The sequence below is a fragment of the Typopeltis vanoorti genome, chromosome 12 (genome assembly GCF_054136105.1).
Source record: "Typopeltis vanoorti isolate ZY-2024b chromosome 12, IOZ_Tvanoo_1.0, whole genome shotgun sequence".
In the NCBI taxonomy this organism is placed as follows: domain Eukaryota; kingdom Metazoa; phylum Arthropoda; class Arachnida; order Uropygi; family Thelyphonidae; genus Typopeltis; species Typopeltis vanoorti.
Window position 1 is genome coordinate 85,365,289 of NC_143560.1, and position 23,401 is coordinate 85,388,689.

A 23,401-nucleotide genomic window follows, 5' to 3' on the forward strand; every position below is an offset into this window, starting at 1 on the left:
TTTCCCAAGTATACTTGCATAGATCTTGCCAGGAACACTCAGTAGGGAAATACCTCTGTAATTCTCACATTCAGTTTTATTTCCCTTTTTATATATGGGTACTATGAGAGCTCTACTCCAATCATTGGGAATTCGTCCCTCTGTCCAGGCTTTCTGAACTATGCAGTGCAGCCACTGTAAGACTCTTATACCACCATACTTCAGCATTTCTGGTCGAATATCATCTACTCCTGCTGCCTTTCCACATTTCAAGCCTTTGATGGCTTTTTCTACTTCAAGTATGGATATGTATTCCTGACTGCATGCCTGGTCAGTGTTTTTTATCACTGTGCTGTCATCACTGCTTGTTTCATTTAGCAGTTTTTCAAAGTAATTACGCCATACTTCAAGGATATCTTTTTCTTCCGTTTTCATGTCACACTCCTTTTACAGCACTCTTTCCTCCATTCCTAAACTTCTTCAACAACCTCCAGAATATTTTGCCACCTTCTTGATATTTATTTTCTATATTATTGCCAAAGTCCTCCCATGACTTTTGTTTAGCTAGTTTTACACAGTGTTTAGCATTCTTGCATTTGTCTCTGTATTCTCTAAGAGCACAAGCTGACTTATTTGACAGGAACTTTTGATATGCTTTCTTCTTTTCCTTCACTGCCTCTTTGACTTCCTGTGTCCACCAGGGAGTTCTGATTTTTTTATCCTTGCAGACAATCTCACCACATGCCTCTCTGGCAGAATCAATCAATGTTTTCTTCAGAGTTTGCCACTGAATCTCCAAGGTTTGATTCCTGTTTTCAAACTCTTTCATTTTTTCTTCAATAATCTTTGTGTATTTTAGTCTATAGTTCACATCTGAGAGCTGCTCAACTTTTATTCGCTTTAAAACTTTCTTACATATTATTATTTTCAATTTTATCCTGTTCAAGACTAAATAGTGATCACTTCCAATTTCAAATCCTCTGCACACTCTGGTGTCCTGCACCAGGGAGAAAACATCACTATCAACAATAACATAGTCAATGAGACTTTTCTTATTCCTTGCCTCTTCTCTCAATGTGAATTTGTGCACATTTTTATGTTGGAACATGGTGTTAGTAATAACCAGTCCATGTCCTGAGCAGAAATCCAGCAGATATATGCCATTATTATTAGCTTTGCTCTTTTTTCCAAATTTTCCCAAAATATTTTTGTATGTCTCACAATCATTTCCTACTCTGCTATTTAGATCCCCAACAAGGACCAACTTTTCCTTTTTCATTGTGTCAGTTGCTTTTTCTAAAGTCTCCAAAAAATTCCTCCACTTCTACCTTAGTAGAACCTTCTGTGGGACCATAGGCACAAATAAGTCTCATTGTCCAGTTCCCCATTCTCATATTTGCCCACATTACTCTACTTGAGACTGACTGCCATTCAAGAAGATTAGCCTCGTATTTTGTGTTGAATACTATGGCTACTCCTTCTTTTCCTTGATTGTCATTGCCTGAATATAACATATTGTATGTAATGCTCAGAAAGATCTCACCAGTTTTTGTCTTTTTTGTTTCAGTCATCCCTATTATGTCGATCTGGTACTTATCTAATTCCTCAGCTAGCTCCATTTCTTTGCCATTCAGGCTTCTTATGTTGATAGTACCGATCTTTAACTCTCGTGATGTTGAGTTGGGGTTTGTTTTCAGATTTGTTCCAGTTGCTGACTTTTCGCTGTTCGCCCTGGTTCCCTGCTGAAAACAACGGGGGCTTTGTTTAACCGTGCGACGCCCCAGCCGGCATGAAATTTTGTCATGTCGTACCATCATTTTTTATTTTGGTTTAACCAATAAGAATACAATTTGGTCGGCTAAATCCCAAATTGCCAGCCCATCCTCGTTCGGTCAGTATCCAGGTAGATATCCAACAGGGTGCACCATGAGAAGGTGAGGATTGGACATTAGGTCAGAAGCCCTGGCCGGTTCTCCGCATTCCTTTAAAGGCTATGTGGAGGTCTCCTCTCAGTTATACAGCTTTGACCCTTAAGCAAACTATTAATTAGTTCTTATAATTAATATTTTAATATAAGCTATTTCTAAAAAATAATAGTTTCGAGTAAACAATGTATAAGCCTATCTAAGTATAATTTATAATTTGATAAATTATAAAAAAATCCTAAAAAATGATAAAATGATACTTTATTTTATTCGTGTGGGGTTCCTCGACCGTCCCTTAAGACTGGTTGGGCCTTCCTAATCAGGGATTAAGTATTTGTTTTATGACTGTTAATCCGTGTGTGTTCACGTGCAGGTTTGCCTGTTCTGAGGGATGAAAAACCTGAGTTTCTGGGTGAAAAAATCCTTCACCTCCATATGAGACTGGCTAACTCACCTTTATTCGAAAGAGACCAGATAAGGGTTCCTCACATTCTGGACAGGAATTAAACCCAGGTCTTTCTGACCAAAGGGCTTCGTCTATATCGACTGAACTATGGAGGAACTACTGATTGAACTACGGAACCTCTAAAATGGTACTAAAAAAATAACGTGGGATGAATATTTTGGATAAAGAAATGGATTCCAATGAAATCTGCTTAAAAGAGTTAGTTTCCTTATATGTACTAATGAAAAAAAATATTAGATCTATTTGGCCACTGTTTTCTTTATTCACTATTTTTAACTTCACAACTATAAGATTATCTCTCAGTTTAATATATGCAGATGAGGCATATAGAGAGAAGGAGTTTTCTCTGTAATCTCAAATATAGCAATAAGTCTTATGTTTAAAGGTTTATTTAAATAAAATAAAAAAAAAAAGACAGACCTGCTTTATGTGTTCTTTACTTTGAATGTTTCTTCTTTTCCCTATGTTACTTATCAGTATTTTCATCTGTATGAAAGTAAGAGGTCCAGGTATGATATTACATAATTCAAATGAATCAGATATTAAGTTATGGAAATAACAGTTTCACAATGAAATGGCTGACAGAAGTCATGGCCAAATAGTATGCAAAATCTTACATAAACTTTTATCCACATCTCTTGAATGAAGAGAAGTCATTCAATAAAATGTTACAGTACATAAAAATAATCTTACAGTGCCTTTATTATTTAGAATTATATTATTTGCTAGCCTGGATAGCATAACCACTTTCCAGCCACCAGGCTGAGTTTAAATCCTTTTGCAGGTATGAATATTTGTGAATTGTCTTTAGATGAGAAATGAATTTCATTTTGTAATCTGAGACCACCGCTTCGAGGTCTGAAGTAAATGAAAAAAAAAAGTTTCATGTTTGTTCTCATTATGTAAAAAAATAATAAAAAATCCAAAAAATTAAGAATTTGTTTAGCCCATCTACGGTACTGTAATGTACTTGTATAGTACAGTACTGTAATGTGTTATTAGTTTATATAACCTTTCATGGTAAGTCACTTCAAAATTTACCGTTTTCCTGCTGTCATCTACTGCTAAGCAATTATAAATAGAGTCACATGCTAATACATTGATAAGTTTCTTTATATCATAGCGTGTTCTTTAAAAATTTTACAGTATTACAAACAAATAATAATAAAAAATTAACGGAACAAACTTTGAGAACAAATCTCCTTTGGCAGTCACAATTTATTGATAGCCATAACTTAGTACACAATAATTTTTAGACATTCTTACAACAGAACACAAGTAGAAATTAGATAGCATAAAAGGAGATAGTATACAATTTAAGAAACCTTTAACTATATCAGAATGAATCATATAATTTTACATGGGATTAAGGTATCGGAAAAGCTTAAGATCAGAATTTGAGAATGGATTTTATTGTTTGGACTACAAACCAATAAGATTATGAGGTCAGCATATTATGTCTGTTTATTGCTCTTTGACCAACTTTTGTGAGATGAAAAACTGGCCACTTCCAAATTAGACTGGTTAACTAATTAAGTTGAGAATTCTCAAGAATGAGCAAATAGGAATAATGTACACAATGGAGGAGGGATGACATGACTTAGTGACAGTAAGGTTTGTGTCTCACTCACTTTCTATAACCACGTGATACTTGAGTTGGATAATTGAAATAGTATTAGTATTACTTCCAGGCCTCCACAGAGTCCAAAGCCTCATGGCTGGAAGTCAAAATACTCACAGACCACAATAATTAACATACCTTGCTTTGAACACACTTGTTGTTAGAGCACTCACTATCCATTCTGGCAATGCATTCCACTCATTCACCACCCACCAAACAAAAAAATCTTTTTCACCTCTTTGCTCACATGACCCTTATATAGCCTCCAGGGATGACCTCTAGTTCTTATGTCACCCATTATCCTATGCAATAATTCTCCTAGTAGGTAGGTTTCTCTCACCAGCTTATACATCTGTCATATCACCCCTCCTCCTCCTCCAATCTGCCAACCTCTGAACACCACATTCCCTCGCTCTGTCCTGATGGCTACTTCCAGATATTGGTGGACTTTATAAAAACGTTTCATACCCAGAAATTTATTATATAAATCTGAGCAGAGGATTCTCCTGAGGGGATTGAAAAAAAAAAAACTTTTTTAGCCCAAACCAGCATTTCTGGATGAACAGTGGGTAGTGAATTTCCAACCCTTAATCGTGTGATAATCCAAGGCAGCGAGGTAGGGATGGAAAGAGTGAACAAAAAACAATTGCATGTTCATCTCATGTTCCTAAACCATAACATGATTATCTTCTCAAATAGTGTGACTATTAATTTTTCTTGAGCTGTGGGGATAAAAACCCAAGTTTCCAGGAAGAGCAGTCCTACTTGTCTGTGCCAAAGATCAAACTCAGGAACCAGCTAGGGAAAAAAAAGTTCTTATCAGCAACTAGAATAAAATTATAATGATACTGCAATGAATAGGAACATAACAGACATTGAATTAAACATAAATTAACAATGGAGTAACTTACATGAGAATTTTATTTTCATATATACACTCATACACATATACACAGTTGGCCCTTGAACAACAGGGATTAGAGGCACTGAAATTAAAGAAAATCATAAGGAAGTGAAAATACATTTACAGTACAGTACTGTACTATACTATATTTGTCGCTACCGTAAGTTTACATCATCTGTTTATCAGTATTGTCTTATATGATACAAAACACTGTAGATGTTTTTCGTATTACCAACATAAGACATCTAAATGAAAAGATAATGTAAAAAAGAAATTCATATTTATTTATTTACAGGTATAACAATTCATGCATAGCAAAGCAGCAGCAATATAATTGCTTTATGGTAGACTAGTGCAATCAATACAATTGCTTTTTGGTAGCCTAGCTTATACACTAATGAATGAATCGTAAAAATTTTATTTTATGCTAATTAATTTAACTAATTAACATTAGCTTTATGCAGTTATGATTTAACACTGCCCTTTTACGTTTCTATTTCTCTCGACTGCAAATGGCCATGTACGGTCTGTAAGTGTTTGTATGTGTAAGTTTTGATAAATTTTAACTTTTAATAATAGATTTGTGTGTACTTTATGGTAGTAAATGATAACATAGACTAGTATCTCCATGTATTTTAATGTATTCATGACATACCTGACTTTTTCATAATTTTTTCGATATTTCTAAGCTATATGGTTCATCTGTGAGTTTTTTTTAAATTGTTACAAATCTGCAAAAAATTTCCAATATATTTATTCATAAAAAATCGTATATAAGTGGATCCATGTTGTTCAAACCCACATTCTTCAAGGGTCAACTGTGTATATATATATTTTTAATAGAAATAAAATTCTCATGTAAGTAACTCTGTTGTTATTGCGTTCAACCTAAAACACCCAATATAAATATTAAGATAAGAGGAAATACTTTAGATCAAGTAGATATTTCTAAATTAGTTTTTTTGGCAGTCCATGGGACTCTAAGAATTCTTCTGAGGATCCACATCTCAAAGGCTTTAAGTTTATTTTTGCAATATTTTGATATTCTCCCGGTTTCTGCTCCATATAGCAGTGTTGACCATACGTAGCATTTGAACAGCCTAATTCTTGTTTTTGTGTGAATCTCCCTTGAGGTCAGAATGTTTTTCACGCTAATGAAGGTTGATCTAGCAATTTCTATTCTTCTTAATATTTCCTTATCACACTTTCCATTCTCTGTAATTAGTTGATCCAAATATATATATAACTCTCTACTTGATCTAAAGTATTTCCTCTTATCTTAATATTTATATTGGGTATTTTCCCTTTTTCTCTTGTTACCAGCATGGTTTTAGTTTTTTTGAAGTTGAAATAAAGTCCATATTTTTCACTTAGCTTCCTCTTCTAGTAGGTTTTGAAGATCTTTTTTATTTTCAGCTAGCAGTACTGTATCATCTACATATTTTAAGGTGTTTATATTCCTGACTCCTTTAAATTCTTCTAATTGCCAGAAGATATTTTCAGTATAGAGGTTAAACAATATAGGAGAAAGAACACAGAATTGCCTGACACCCTTCTTTACTTGGAATTCCTCTGAGATTTCTCCTGATATTTTTATTGAGGCAGTTTGCTCCCAATATAGATTTATCAGTAATCTGGTATCTTTACCATCTACTCCTAAATTTCTGATGCATTTGATTAGTTGTTCATGTTGTATATTGTCAAAGGCCTTTGTGTAGTCAATAAAACATAAGTAGACCTCTTTCTGCTTCTCCAGATATCTTTCTATAATAGTTCTAATGTTGAATAGTTCTAAGTCCTTCTCTAGTTTCTTTATTTTCCTGAAAGCCAGATTGTGTTTCATTAATTTCCATTTTGATTTTGTTTATTTCTTTCTTGGATGATATACACCCTCTGTCCAAAAAGAAACCAAACTTTTTGAAAATAGAAGAAACTAGTGGCACCACCTGTTGTCGAAAGTGGCAACCTTCATTAGTGTTTGTGTCAACTGTTTATGGCATTTGTTTCATTAGAAGCTGAGTTATAGTGTGTCTTGACGAACGGTCGGTCGTCACGATATTCATGCCGTACGCGGCAAATTCTCGCTATCAATTGCTTCAAAACTTCGAGACAAAACTCACCAGTGACCGTTTGGCCAGGCAGAATGAATTCTTTGTGGATAATGCCCTTGGAACCATAGAAACAAATCAGCATCGTCTTTACTTTTGACTTCTCTAAGCGACTTTTTTTCAGATGCCCCTCTTCTGGTGGTCTCCACTCAGCACTCTGGCGCTTTGTTTTGGGCTCATACTCAAAACATCATGTTTTATCACCAGTAACGATCATTTCAAGGAGGTTTGAGTCCTGATGAGCAGTTTTAATGAGGTTCTTGCAATGTTCAATTCGATGCATTTTTTGGTCATCAGTCAGCTTGTCGGGAACAAATCGCGAATTCAATTTACAAAGGCCCAAACTCTCGGTCAAAATGTTGTGTACAGTTGATTTTGGAATCCCCAATTCATCTTCAATCAATCTCATGGATGATTTCGGGTTTTCTTTGATGAAATCACGCACTTTTTGGATGTTAACTTTGCTCAGTCCAGTTTTTGGATGGCCCGGCTTTTCTTCATCCTCAAGCATCTCACGACCTCTTTGAAATCACTTAAACCACTTGTAAAGTTGAGTATGGGATAAGCATTCATCACCGTATGCTTTTTGAAGCATTTGATGCATTTTAGTAAAACTTTTACCAAGTTTAATACAAAAGTCAATCGCAGCTCTCTGTTTGAAACTCATTTTCTGACTGTTCGTCAAAGCACACTGTCACTCTTGGCACTATAACTTGGCTTCTAATGAAACAAATGCCATAAACAGTTGACACAACACTAATGAAGGTTGTGTTCGCTTCAATTTCTTCTATTTTCAAAAAGTTCGGTTTCTTTTTTGGACAGAGAGTGTATAACATAACTTTTGCTATCTGACTGATCAGACTGATTGTTCTGTACTCTTCACATTTGATTGTCTTCGATTTTTTAGGTATAATAGGAACTCTGAGTGCTTAAAATCTTTTGGCAGGTGTCCAGTTTCATATATTTTGTTACATATGTCAGTCAGTGATCTTATAGCCCTATCATCTAAAGCCTTTAGATATTCTGCCATCATTCCATCCATTCCTGGTCTCAGTTTCCTAATGGCATTTGTTACTTCCCAGGTAAGAATAGTTAGGGATTACTGTTTATTTAAGAATAAAACAAAATTAATTTCTCATTGTTGATTATGCTGCAGTTCTCCCTTTGATATTTGGTAGTTTTCATCATATACTTTTGATATTCATTTCTCTTTTTCCTATTATATTTTCTGATTATTCTGATTCTAGCTCTAAGATGGTAACTTGTAACATTTGTGTAACTTGCTTTATTACAGTGTTGAGCAGGACAGCAATGAATAGGTTTTTACCTGTTACAGGTATTTTAACTCTGTGGTGGGGTATCTAGTTGTTTAATAATATAATAATAATAATACTTCAGTGCTAATTTCAATTTAAGGGAATATTCAGTTGATTTCCTGTTGTGTTATTTTTGCTGTTTCTTAGAAATGAGAGAGCCTATTTATGAATATGTACAGCCTACTCAGTACTTCAAGCCAGAGTCACAATATCCAGGAAAGCAACCATTCAATCTGTGAGTACTCATAATTAATATAATACTGAATGTTTTTTGTTTTTTTTTCATCTGACATGCAAGATGCAAAGATGTTATATACTTTATCCAAATATGAGTATATGAGTTTCTGTTTTAGGTCATGATTTGGGATAGATAGCATCTGTTGCACCAAAAATGAAATACTGAAATTGTGATCAAGTCAAGCAGTAGAAAGTCCTTGATTTTTGAGATTCCCATCTGTAACAGTATTAATAAGTTTCAAGTGCAATGCTACCTTAAAACTTGGGGCTGGAAGATACATATGGGAAAAAAGTAGATACTGTAAATAGTTATTGTAGCGAAGTAATAGAAAGTGAAAGAATCTTTGAATCTTTCTATAGTGAAAATTTCTTAACATAGCTTTTTTAAAAAAATTGTTGTTATGGAGGAGGCTTAGTTTTTCAGTTTTGTTATAGAACATGCCCACTATTATAATGGCATTTACTAGTGGGACTAGTAAGCCAAAACGGCATTAATGCACAGGAATTAATTGTTATTTATAGAAACAAATTATGAAGAGGGAAAGGCTTCTTGACAAGCAAAACTACTATTAACAAATTCTGTGAAAAGGATCATAATTTAAAAAAAGCGGATAATATTGAATTTTTCCATAATATACAGTACTTGATTTTTATTCAGCAGTGCACATGGATAATTTCACTCAATTGTGCTGCAAATAATAGTCTCAGCAATAAACACACCACACCATCAGTCACATCTGGTAGACATCTGATAGTCTTTGTTCTCCATACATGCTTGGCCTTCATTTTTAATATGCTGTATTGACATCTTTTCTAATACAAATCAACAATCATATCTCCACATTGAATTCATAATGAAAAAAGAAAAAAATATAGTAAATTAGCCTTCCTTGACTTTCTGCTCACCACCTGACATGCTATCCAGTTTTGTGTATCATAAACTGACTTCACTGTTGATATGTTCAATAGGATTCTGCTCATCTTCCTTACCAAAAAATGGATATAGACATTGTCAAAACTCTAGTCACTCTATTCTGGACACTTTCAGAATGATCAATATACAATTCCATCAATGGCAATGATATTGCCATTGATGCCATCTGTTCACACCTCTAATCGTATTCTCAGGACTCTCATATTTGCAGTCTCTAGTCATTGGTCAAGGGTTTTACTTCTGACCCAGCTCTCAGATCAATAAGTTAAAACTGGTTTGAACTGTCTTGTATACAGCTAATTTAGTGTTCTGACTAATTTCAATCTTATTCCATATGAATTTATTCAATTGACTTCCTACCATACCAGCTTTGTTGATTCTGTTGTCTATTTCCATATTTAATTTACCATCTTCACTAAAAATCGTGCCTAAATAGCTGAAATGTTTTACTTGTTCCACAGGTTCTCCGTTCACAACACAGTTGACATTTTCAACGATTCTACCTATTTTCTTTGTCTTTTTATTGCTGATCTTCATGCCATATCTATTACAACAGTTTTTCAATTTAGTCAGGGAATCTTGCAGGCTTGTAGCAGATTTATTTAGAAGTATAACATTGTCCGCATAAAGCAAAGAGCTGACATTAACATCTCCAATTCTGATATCATGTTTAATACCACATTCCTTCATAATGTGATCCATATAGATAATGAAGGGAGGGGATAATGTACATCCTTGTCTCACACCAGATTTAACATTAAGTACTTCCTTCAATTCTAACTACTGACTTGCAACTCAAATAAAGACTAAGTATTGCTTGATATAATGCCCCATTGACACCATATAACTGTAGCGTATTGAATAACTTCTCTTTTGGACCTTGTCATATGCCTTTTCCAAATCGACAAAACTTAAATACAGATCTTTGTTATATTCCTATGCTTTCTCAAGTATTTGTTGCAAAGTGAAGATCTGATCCTGACAGCCTCTATTTGGCCTGAATCCAGCTTGTTCTTCACCAAGCTTTTCTTTCACAATTCTTCTCAACTGTTTCTCAAGTATACTGGCATAAATCTTGCCAGGAACACTCAGTAGGAAAATACCTCTGTAATTCCCACATTCAGTTTTATTTCCCTTTTTATATATGGGTACTATCAGAGCTCTACTCCAATCATCAGGAAATTCGTCCCTCTGTCCAGGCCTTCTGAACTATGCAGTGCAGCCACTGTAAGACTTTTATACCACCATACTTCAACATCTCTGGTTGAATATCATCTACTCCTGCTGCCTTTCCACATTTCACGCCTTTGATGGCTTTTTCTACTTCAAGTATGGATATGTATTCCTGACTGCATGATTGTTGAGTGTTTTTTACCGCTGTGCTATCACTGCTTGTTTCATTCAGCAATTTTTCGAAGTAATTACTCCATACTTCAAGTATATGTTTTTCTCCCGTTTTCATGTCACCTTTATCATCTCTAACTCCTTTTACAGCACTCTTTCCTCCATTTCTAAGCTTCTTCAACAATCTCCAGAATATCTTAACACCTTCTTAATATTTATTTTCTATGTTCTTTTCAAAGTCCTCCCATGACTTTTGTCTGCCTAGTTTTACACAGTGTTTAACTTTCTTACATTTCTCTTGGTATTCTCTAAGAGCCCATGCTGACTTACTTGCCAGGTACTTTTGATATGCTTTCTTCTTTTCCTTCACCATGGAGTTCTGATTTTTCTATCCTTGCACACAACCTCACCACATGCCTCTCTGGCTGAATCAATCAGTGTTTTCTTGAAGGATTGCCACTGACTTTTCAAGGTTTGGTTCCTGTTCTCAAACTCTTTCATTTTTTCTTCAATAATCTTTGTGTATTTTAGTCTACAGTTCACATCTGAGAGCTGCTCAACTTTTATTCGCTTTAAAACTTTCTTATATGTATTATTTTCAATATGAAATTCAATTTTTATCCTGCTCAAGACTAAATAGTGATCATTTCCAATTTCAAATCCTGTACACTCTGGTGTCCTGCACCAGGGAAAAAACATCACTATCAAGAACAACATAGTCAATGAGACTTTTCTTATTCCTTGCCTCTTCTCTCCATGTGAATTTGTGCACATTTTTATGTTGGAACATGGTGTTAGTAATAACTAGTCCATGTCCTGAGCAGAAATCCAACAAGTATTTGCCATTATTATTAGCTTTTCTCTTTTCTCCAAATTTTCCCAAAATATTTTTGTATGTTCGACAATCATTTCCTACTCTGCTATTTAGATCCCCAACAAGGATCAACTTTTCCTTTTTCGTTGTGTCAGTTGCTTTCTCTAAAAGCATCAAAAAATTCCACCACTTCTATCTTAGTAGAACATTCTGTGGGACCATAGGCACAAATAAGTCTCATTGTCCAGTTCCCCATTCTGATATTTGCCCACATCACTCTACTTGAGACTGCCTGCCATTCAAGAAGATTAGCCTCGTATTTTGTGTTGAATACTATGGCTACTCCTTGTTTTCCTTGATTGTCATTGCCTGAATATATATCATTTTGTATTTATTGCTCAGAAAGAGCTCACCATTTTTTGTCTTTTTTGTTTAAGTCACCCCTATTATATCGATCTGGTATTTATCTAATTCCTCAGCTAGCTCCATTTCTTGGCCATTCAGGCTTCTTATGTTGATAGTACCGATCTTTAACTATGGTGATGTTGAGTTGGGGTGTGCTTTCAGATTTGTTCCAGTAGCTAACTTTTCGCTGTTTGCCCTGGTTCCCTGGCAAAAACAACGGGGGCGTTGTTTAATCGGGCTACGCCCCAGCCGGCACAAAATTTTGTCATGTTCTACCATCATTTTGTATATTGGTTTAAGCCAATAAGAATACAATTTGGTCGGCTAAATCCGAAATTGCTAGACCATCCTCGTTTGTTCAGTATCCAGGCACCACCAGAAAGTGTGGATTGGACATTAGGTCAGAATGTCCGCATTCTTTTAAGGGCTATGTGGAGGCCTCCTGTCAGTTATACAGCTTTGACCCTTAAACACTCCTATTTATAGGCCGGCCAGGTTGGCCGAGTGGTTAGCATATCTGCTCTCCAGCCAAGAGGCTGTGGGTTCAAATCCCGCATAGGCAAGGATGTTTGTTATTGCCCACTCTCCCAATATGGACTGGATCACCATGGAAGTAGTAGACCCAAAACCTCCTGCAGTGGGTAGAAATATAGGCTGTCAGTTTTTTTTTTTGTTTTTTTTTTCCAATATATATAAACAAATTATAGAAATCTAAAAAACTACAATCGAAACTAATATGTATAAACTGAAATTTATTAAATAAAAAAAAAAAAAATGGAAAACATGATAAAAACTGAAATTGAAACCAAAATCAATATTTCTAAAATGTTTGAACGTGAAGTGAAACTCGGATCATTTTCTTAGTTTTCCATTCCTGAAAGAGTGATATTGTTATGAGTACTGATATCAACAGGGTTCAATGTTAGATTCCTTCTTGTTTTCATAAATGATTTAATTTAAAATATTAAAAGTAAATTTTTTCTCTTTGGAGAGAATGTTAAATTGACAGAGTAGTCAGTTATTCCAGTGACCTAAGTTCTCTGCTGGATAATCTTAAAATATTGTAAGAGCAGATAAATGAGTGGAGTTTAAAATTTAATGTGAAAAAAAGCAAGAGCATGGAAAGAGTAAGAAAAAGCTTAATCAATTTCTTGATATGTATCCTCAAGGTGCATACGGACTACTATGATACTTCTGCATGATTTAGTTTATATCATTACTGATCTCCTGTCAGCCATTTTCCGCCAAATTAGTCTACTACTTGTCAGCACTCCAATAATGTGATATCTGACACTTTGGTCTTTTCAGGCATTATAAGTTTTACCACTTATAATTTTCAGAAATTATAACTGGTAAAACAAAGTAAAGCTTAACAGATTGTACGATTAAGGGTATTCAGAGATTTGCACATATAGAGTTTGTATACTCTTGTATCATGATAATTGTGAGAACTGGTGTAATCTGATGAAATCATCTACCAGGAGACAGAGGTGATTTACATGAAGTTTCTAAGTTAGTTCACAGTGTGTGTGTGAGTGAGTGAAAGATATATATATATATATAAGATATTGGATTATGGTTGTGCTGTCAACAATAACATAGTCCATGAGACTATGTTAGTTTGGATAGACTGTAGTGATGTTTTTCACTGGTTTAGGACAAGAGTATACAGAGGAAATTGGAAGTGTTAACCATTTAGTTTTGAGCAGGATAAAATTGAGTTTAGCAGCTTTCAGAGGTGAACCATAGACTCAAATATATAAACATTATTCAAGAAAAATGAAAGATTTATAAACAAGTACCAAACCTTGGAGATTCAGTGGCAATCCCTGAAGCAAACATTGATTGATTCTGCCGGAGAGGCATGTGGTGAGGTTGTCTGAAAGGATAGAAAAATCAGAACTCCATGGTGGACTCAAGAAGTTACAGGCAGTGAAGGAAAAGAAGAAAGCATATCAAAAGTTCCTGGTAAGTCAGCTTGTGCTCCTAGAGAATGCAGAGAAAATTTAAGAATGCAAAGCAATGTATAAAACTAACTAAACAAGAGTCATGGGAAAAAGCCATAAAAAATCCTGAAACGTGGAAAGGCAGCTGGAGTAGATGATATGCAACCAGAAATATTCAAATATGGAGGTATGAAAGTTTTACTGTGGCTACACTGCATAATTTGAAAGACCAGGTGAGAAAGTTGAATTCCAGATGATTGGAGTAGAGCACTCATGGTATCCAACTATAAAAAAGGGAAATAAAATCGATGTGCAAATTAGAGAGGAATTTCACTGAGTGCCTGGTTAGATTTATAGTTATATTAAGGCGTTCTGTATACAGTGAATGGCTAAGTAAGGTTGTAAACAATAGTCCAAAGGTTGTGCGAGCCGTCCTGCTTGAGCATATGGTTTGAAGTAAGGGCTTACGTGGAAGGCGACTCTAGCTCGCTTTCCTAGAAAAGAGCACTCGAAGACAAGGAGGAGCATAACGGATCAGCCAAGGGGGCACTGAGGACAAGTGCCGTGTGAAAAAGGACAGTGGAAAAGAGGGTGCAAGGAAGAGATAATAAAAGGGGATTCGCGTTGTTTCTCGACACTTTTTTTTTGTCTCCTTTGAACCTGCTTGTTCGATTCAAGGTGGTACGACGATGTCGGATGGATGCTTGATAGATTCCAAACGGTGCCAAACGTGAGATGTCGGCATCTATAGTTTTGAGTTTTTGCTAAGTGTCTCATCAAAAGGAAGCAGCGGAGTATTTCCTTGCAACTGGCAGAAGAGACGAGAATGATCGGCAGCAGATCCAGATAGATGGAGACCCGAAGTCGAGTGCAGAGTAAAGCCTAATTAGACGACTACTGTGACCCTCCATGTGGAAGTAATGAACCGAGTTCAACAAAGGTGAATGGATCTAATGGACCAGATATTCCGGCCAAGAAATGGTAAAGTACAGAACTTTGATATCTACTTCCCAATTATGTTAGAGGAAAAGAAAATCGTTATGTATTGGTCTAATGTGGACAGATTATTACAGAACTTTAAGTGATCATCTTAATCTTATATAGGCAGATTTCCATTAGACAAGTTGTCTGGAAACGTTTATAGATGAATGTGACTAACGTTGTAGACAGAATTGATTAGAAGTTCATAGTATTTATAATATGTGTATTTATGTTTAACTTAAGGGAAAGTGCTATTACTCGTAAGCCATAGGGGTTATTTGTTTCTCTTAGTTTGATTTAGTATGATATTGAATTAATTGAGTACTCATATGCCATATGCCTTAGGGATTATTTGTTTCTCTTAGTTTGATTTAGTATGATATTGAATTAATTGAGTGTGTGATATTTTATATTTGTAAAATGTTTTAAGGTTCCAATAAACGTGTTTTGTTTCTTATACCTGAGCCTTGCCTGAATATGAAATCAAGCTACCATTCATAAACTCGAACCTAAGCGGGAGGGAATAGAAGGTATATTGTGTTAAATTAGAGGTCACGACTGCAAGCTGAGTTTTACGTAGCCTTAGTTGAGTGTTTGTTTATGAGTATTAACATAAAGTTCTGGGAAGGTCTCTCTGAATAAGAGTCCTTTCTATCCTAGGATATTGGTTGGCACAGCTTAAAATAATTAAAATTCGTCAATATCTGAAAAGGAGGCTGCCCCAGATAGAAATTTCAAAGGATTTTTTCTTAATTTAGGAATAACCTTTAGTAGTTAGAATAAAAACGTGACACAGATTAGCTTTCCCTATGAGAGTGAGTGCACAAGAAGTGAGTTCAGAGTCAAAGTTTGTTGAAATTGGAGAAGCTAAGTCTTGTTGAAAGGAAAATTTGATAAAAGGGATAACTAAAATATACAGGGAAAAACAACGACTTAACAATGGTGCAGCCGATAGGATGTGATTAGGTCTAGTAAATTAAGTTTAATTGATCAGTCACAGTGAGTTGGTCTTGGGTTCATATCAGGCAATCAGGAATTTATAGGAGATAGTAGAAATTTGAGAAATTAATTTTATATCTCATTGTAAGCTAGAGTGCAAGTATGTCTCTCCCTTCAAGCTCCGATTTAAATGATTCAGAATTTTTCAGAACAATAAACCCCCAACAGATATTCCCTCAGTTTTCTGGTGAAGTGAGACTGATGATGTGATGACATTCTTTAACTATATTGAGGAGTTGAGAAAGGTTGCCCGATGGAGTGATCTACATCTCCTTATACTGTTATGAGGCAAATTAATTGAGAAGGTGAGGATCCTCTTAAACTCGTTGCCCATCTTAAGGGAAACCCTTATTTATGCAAAATTTAAGGAAGTACTAATCTCCGAGTTCTCCAGTAAAAAGGGGATTATTTGAACCCTTGGAGAATTGTACAAGTGCATACAAAGAAAAGGGGAAAGGGTGAGTAATTACCTAAACAGAGTGTTGACACTCACCCGCGCCTTAAGCGCCTCACCTGAGGAAAGAACTCATCTTCAGTGGATGGCATTTCAGCAGTTTCAGTCGGGCCTGTTCAGCGAGTTGCAAGAGTGTCTACAAAAAAAAATGCGAAGGGCCTTGATGAATGTTATAGGATAGCCAAGGAGAGAGAAGGGATATTTGAGGATATGGCACAGGCTACTTCCTTAAGGGCATTACTGCTGGAAGAGTCTCATGCTCAAACCCCTCCTCCTTGGAAGGACAAGAACAAGTTTGTTCCAAATAATGGCCCAGACATCATATTATCCTCAGAGCATCAGTGCAGAGAAGAGGCTGAAACCAAAAAAGGGGACAAAGGGAGAAACCTCATTTCAACTCATAGGGAATTAGTAAGCAACAAGCATTTGACCGAAGGCAATTTCTGTAGAATGCAGAGTGTGGGCCTAGCGGAAGTGCAGGGTAAGATGCCACTAATCTTAGTAGAGGGATTTGTTGAAGAGGTTCCATGCAGCTTTCTATTAGATACTGGAGCCCATGTATCAGTGATTCCCTACTCATTGTTCAGGAAGCTCGATTCTTTGACTACGAACAGTCTCGTTGAGCTACAACACCCATATAAGATCATGGGTATTGCAAAGGTCGAACTCCTTTCCACCACTAAGGCCACTGTAAAGATATCCATACCTTGTTTTTCCCATGAACCTGGTTCATATGAAGTGATAGTCTTCCCTGAATTAGCAGGCATGAGCAACCAGATCACATTAGGTCTTGACTTTTTGGAAGGGCATCAATTCTCGTGTGATTTTAGTAATCAATCACCATCCCTCTGTGGGAAAACCTTCCATTCAAAGCTTAGATCAGGCAACAAGTTAATAATGCGAGAATCCATGCAGATTGATGCAAACAGGGTAGAGGAAGACCCAACCGAGTGGAAGGAGAGATTGATGCACGATGCTGCGAACTTGCATGACTCAGATCATGAGAAAGGGGAACTCAGGCAATTTTTTCAGTCTATCTATAAGCAATATCCCAATGTATTCACTGAAGGAATTAGTTCCCTGCCCTGCACAAACATAGTTGAACATACTGTACAGATTACTTCGGAGTCTCCCATATATGTGAAACAATATCAGACCCCTCTCAAGCACCCGGAAGGCTTGGAGAAACTATTGCTAGAATATGAAAGGGCAGGGCAGGAATCATCGAATGGTCTAATTCCCAGTGGAACAGGCCATTCACCCTCATGGAAAAACCAAATGGTAGCCTGAGGTTCATGTTAGACCTAAGGGAAGTTAATAAAGTCACCAAGCCTACTGACGTCCTAGTGTGCAAGTTCGAGGACTTGTTGATCGGCCTGGAAGGAGCTAAGATATTTTCAAAATTAGACCTGAACTTTGGCTATTTCCAGATTCCCCTCAGGAAGGAGGACATGAAGTATTTTGCCTTCACCACCAGATGGCAAAAATATCAACTGTACCGATTTCCCCAGGGGGTGAGAAATTTAGCCATGAGCTTCCAGTGTCTGATGAACTCTGTTTTGTCAGACATGTTTGATAAAGATGTCTTATGCTTCCTGGACGATCTGCTGGTTTATTCCTCCAGCTTGAGGGAACACAAGAAAATCTTATTAAAGGTTCTGAGCAGGCTAAGTAAGGCCCACCTATCTTTGAAATGTTCAAAATGCAAATTTTTTTTGAACGAGGCAAGGATAATTCCTTCCAAGGATAATGTGGCTGCCATACTGAAGGCAAAGATCCCCTCCACAGTGAGGCAAGTATGAAGATACCTGGGCATGGTGAACTTTTACCGAAAGTTTATTCCCGAGTGTTCCAAGCTAATGGAGCCTATAATAAGGTTAACAAAAAAGGGGAAGAAATTTTCATGGGGAGAAAGAGTAACAGTATGATTACCAAGCACTGAACCTGGCCTTGACCAAGTTGCCAGTTCTTACGTATCCCAGCTTGAGCAAACGTTTTTCCTTGCTGCTGATGCCTCCAATGATACAATTGCTGCTGTGCTGGAGTAGCGAAGGGAGAAATTTTCAAACCTATTGCCTTCATCAGTAGAAAGCTATCTTTCTCCGAAAAGAACTATGCTGTGATTGAGAAGGAGGCCCTGACAATTATATAGTCTTAGGAAGTTCCGGCACATGTTGTTGGGGAAACACATCATCTTAAAATCAGACCACAAGCCTTTATCCTTCATATCGTCTATGAAGGATAAAAGTCAAAGAATCGTACTCTGGAAATGCAGGAATTTGACATTGAAATAAGATATATCCCAGGAAAATCGAATGTGGTAGCAGACTACCTGTCAAGGGCACTAGATTCGAAACCTATGGGGGACTCCTGCCCAGATTAGGAAGCTGTCAGCCCTATACTAGTGGTTGAAAGAGAAAAAGGAAAGGAGCCCACACCCCTCCAACTTCAGGTCTGGGGGAAGCCAGAGATAATTGAAGCTCAGAAAATGGATCTGATGTGGGGGAGCGGTATACAAAAAATTATCGGATGGGAAAAGACTCTCGGACAAACAATTGCTTTATGATACCTTACACTTGAATAAAGATGGTCTTTTGTTGTCAAAACAAGACATCAGGGGAAGATGGAGGGACAAAATTTTGGTTCCAAAAATCATGATTCCTTGGGTGCTATAAACGTTTCATGACTTGAACCTAGCAGGACCTCAAGGTATTCATAGAACATGGAAGAGGGTGATGGATAGGTATTTATGGAAGGAAATGAGAGATGATGTTGAGGCATGTGTTCTTCATGTCACTTATGCCAGCAAAAATCCAACATCACTGGCAAATCTCCTTTTCCAACCTTTCCCTCTCCCCTCATGCCCTTTTCAGGCTGTGGCTATGAACATTGTGGGGCCACTCCCCACCTCCTCGAAGGGCAACAAGTACATACTTGTAATAATTGATATGTTCTTGAGGTTTCCTGAAGCCACAGCCATGAAGGATCAGACAGCCAAGACCGTAGCTAATAAACTATTCAAGCTGGTTTTCTTAAGGTATGGAACGCCTCAAACTCTCTTGTCAGATCAAGGCACTAATTTCACTGCTGAGATAATGCTGCAACTCTGCAAATTTTTAGGAATAAAGAAGCTGTTCACTACTCCATATCATCCTCAAGGGAATGGAATGTGCAAAAGAATGAACAGGACTTTAAAGCATATATACTCTTTCCAAGCTAGCAGAGGGGCAGGTGTCAGACTGGGACTCCCACCTGACATACACCCTATTTGCATGCAGGACTGCTCTGCATGCTATAATAAATTTAGTTTAATCCTTTATCCAAGTGTGTGCAAACAAAGTTTGCGCCTGAAAGTATCTTCAGGACTGGGGTAAGGTGGTACAACACCGGGCAACTCCTTGCAAAGGTGGAGCAAGCTACTAACAATCCTATCTCAGTATCTCCCATAATGCAAAACACCTCCTTGCGGATATGTATAATGTTATGCATTAAGGGAAGGGCCACTGCCCAGACTAGTTTCGACCTTTATTGAGGTCTCTTCAGTGGGAGCCAGGCCCAAGTGGAGATACCAGGCAGAAGCATTAGCAAGGTCATCTCCTCCTCCTCCTATAGGAGCTGCCAAATGGTGTGCTCTGCATGCTGCTACTAAGGAGGCCCCAGCAGTTATTCTCTATGGCTTTGAGCCATTATTCCCTAATGACTTCAGGAACTTCAGAGCTAGCACAGGTTTTCCAGATATTGATAAATATCTGAACAACTTCATCAGGGAGAACAAATTAGCAAATGAACTAATAGCCGAGTCTAGAAATATATGTTCTTGACATGCCAGATCGTATGCTAACAAGTTAAGGAAATACAAAGATCTGGAGCCGGGAAATTTAGTCCTATTAGAGCAGAACTCCAGCAATAAGAAAGGGAGAAAGTTTGGAAGGGGTGCTGCGGGACCCTTTGAAATCATAGAAAAGTTGTCTCCTGTAACATTCAAGATAAAGGAAAGGACACGCCAAGAAAAACCTGTAATTGTACATTCCAACTGATTAAAACTATACAAATGGAGATCTAACAGGCCAGTCTGTTGGGAGACTCACTCGAGAGCATCTGGGGAAAAGGTGGGGAACCTCAAGTGATGGGGAATTGCCGAAAGAACAATGTTAGAATGGAATCCAATGCGTGCTCACGGAAGAGAGGAAGCATCAAAAGGGAGGAGGAACAACCTTCCTCGAGTAAGTTTTTCCCAGACTACATCAGACACAGAAGATCCTCTGACATAAACCACAGAGATGAGCAAGCTCAGAGGTATCAAAGAGAAGGTGACTTAATTGGCGAGGGAGCCATGCACTCAACTCCATCAAAATATGAGCTAAGGCCCAGGCAAGATGGAAAGGGTTATTCCCAGAGGATTGAGGGAGGTCTAAAAAGAATTTTCTGAAAGAAAGAAAATTCTTTTTTTTAGAAGGAGGGAACCTTTGTTAGAACTTGTATAAAGAAACCATTCAGGATTTAACAAGTTTAATATAACAGCTGAAAGAAAAACTTGTACTCCAGCAGAAGATAAAGAAATTATTTACTGTATGTAAGAATAAAAGTACCTCTTTATGTAGATTTATAAGATTCAATGTTGTCTATCCGAAAATCATGTAAAGGATTTTGTGTATTAATTATAGTTATATTAAGGCATTCTGTATACAGTGAATGGCTAAGTAAGGTTGTAAACAATAGTCCAAAGGTTGTGTGCGAGCCGTCCTGCTTGAGCGTAAGGTTTGAAGTAAGGGCTTACGTGGAAGGCAATTCTAGCTTCCTTTCCTAGAAAAGAGCACTTGAAGAGGAGAAGGAACATAACGGATCAGGCAAAGGGCACTGAGGACAAGTGCCATGTGAAAAAGGACAGCGGAAAAGAGGGCGCAAGGAAGAGAGAATATAAGGGGATTTGTGCCATTTCCCGACACTTTTTTTTCGTCTCCTTTGAACCTGCTTGTTCCTGATCGATTCAAGGTGGTACGACGATGTCGGATGGTGAGCCCTTTCCTTTGGATGCTTGATAGATTCCGAACGGTGTCAAACGTGAGATGTCGGCATCTATAGTTTTGAGTTTTTGCTAAGTGTCTCATCGAAAGGAAGCAGCAGAGCGTTTCCTTGCAACTGGCAGAAGAGACGAGAATGATCGGCAGCAGATCCAGATAGACGGAGATGTCGAATGCAGAGTAAAGCCTAATCAAACCATGACCGTGACCCTCCACGTGGACATGGAGTACCGAATGATGGAAGTACCGAACCGAGGTCAACAAAGGTGAACAGATCTAATGAACCAGGTATTCCGGCCAAGAAATGGAAAAGTACAGAACTTTGATATCTACTTCCCAATTATGTTAGAGGAAAAGAAAATCGTTATGTATTGGTCTAATGTGGAGAGATTATTAGAGAACTTTAAGTGATTATCTTAATCTTATATAGGCAGATTTCCATTAGACAAGTTGTCTGGAAACGTTTATAAATGAATGTGACAAAATTTAATGTGTGAGACTAACGTTGTAGACAGAATTGATTAGAAGTTCATAGTATTTATAATATGTGTATTTATGTTTAACTTAAGGGAAAGTGTTATTACTCATAAGCCATAGGGATTATTTGTTTCTCTTAGTTTGATTTAGTATGATATTGAATTAATTGAGTGTGTGATATTTTATATTTGTAAAATGTTTTAAGGTCCCAATAAACATGTTTTGTTTCTTATACCTGAGCCTTGCCTGAATATGAAATCAAGCTACCATTCATAAACTCGAACCTAAGCAGGAGGGAATAGAAGGTATATTGTGTTAGATTAGAGGTCACGACTGCAAGTTGAGTTTTACATAGCCTTAGTTGAGTGTTTGTTTAATGAGTATGAGCATAAAGTTTTGGGAAGGTCTCTCTGAATAAGAGTCCCTTCTATCCTAGGATATTGGTTGGCACAGCTTAAAAAAATAAATTCATCAATATCTGAAAAGGTGGCTGCCCCAGATAGAAATTTCAAAGGATTCTTTCTTAATTAAGGAATAACCTTTAGTAACTAGAATAAAAACATGACAAAGTTTTAGAAATCAACCTGTGACACAGATTAGCTTTCCCTATGAGAGTGAGTGCACAAGAAGTGAGTTGAGAGTCAAAGTTTGTTGAAATTGGAGGGGCTAAGTCTTGTTGAAAGGAAAATTTGATAAAAGGGATAATAATTAAAATATCAGGGGAAAACAACGGCGTAACAGGACCGATAGAAACCAGTAGAGCATTTCAGCTATTTAGGTGCAATTTTGTAGTGAAGATGGCAAACCAAATATGGAAATAGACAACAGAATTAGCAAAGCTGGTATGGTAGGAAGTCAGTTGAATAAATTTATAGAGAATAAGACAGAAATAAGTCAAAACACTAAAATACTAGACAGTGTTTAAACTAATTTTAATCTGTGGATCTGAGAGCTGGGTTAGAAATAACACTTGATCAAAGACTGGATCTGATATGAGAATTATGAAAACGATTAGTGGATCTAAGATGCCATCACTGGCAGTATCATATTAAAAAATGTAGAAATATAAGGCTGTGTACTATATTGATGGTGCCGTGTTGCAGATTAGAGATTTGGGAGTTAAGGTTGACAGTAGACTGAAGTTTAGAGGGCATATTACTAGTGTTGCAAAGGTTGCACATCGTAGTGCTGCTATGATAAGAAGTACTCTAACATGCAATGATAAGGAAGTGACTGTGCCAGTGTATAAGGCACTGGTGCATTATACAGTGGCACAATTATATCAGACCACACTTGGACTATTGTGCTCAGATCTGGTTACCTGGTTTTCAATGTGATGTGGAGACATTGGAGAGGGTCCAGAGGCGAGTGACTAAGACAATATGAGGACATTGGAATGCTGACTATGGAGAGAGGTTGAAGAAATGTGGATTGCAGAGTTTGGTGGATAGGAGGAAGGCAGGTGATATG

The 23,401-nt window shown here is 37.0% G+C and overlaps 1 protein-coding gene and 1 long non-coding RNA gene across 2 annotated transcripts in view; one reads left to right on the forward strand and one right to left on the reverse strand.

Moving 5' to 3' along the window:
- Positions 1-23,401, forward strand: part of mRpL38 (mitochondrial ribosomal protein L38) — a 185,231-nt gene that overhangs the window by 156,029 nt on the left and 5,801 nt on the right. Inside the window, exon 7 of the mRNA XM_090401660.1 lies at positions 8,467-8,554. Within this exon, the coding sequence (XP_090257786.1) occupies positions 8,467-8,554 (88 nt within the window). The remainder of the gene's footprint in view (positions 1-8,466; positions 8,555-23,401) is intronic.
- The window catches only part of LOC150100954 (uncharacterized), a 184,037-nt gene continuing 164,206 nt past the window's right edge, over positions 3,571-23,401 (reverse strand). Inside the window, exon 4 of the long non-coding RNA XR_016549169.1 lies at positions 3,571-4,789. This is a non-coding gene — a long non-coding RNA (uncharacterized LOC150100954). The remainder of the gene's footprint in view (positions 4,790-23,401) is intronic.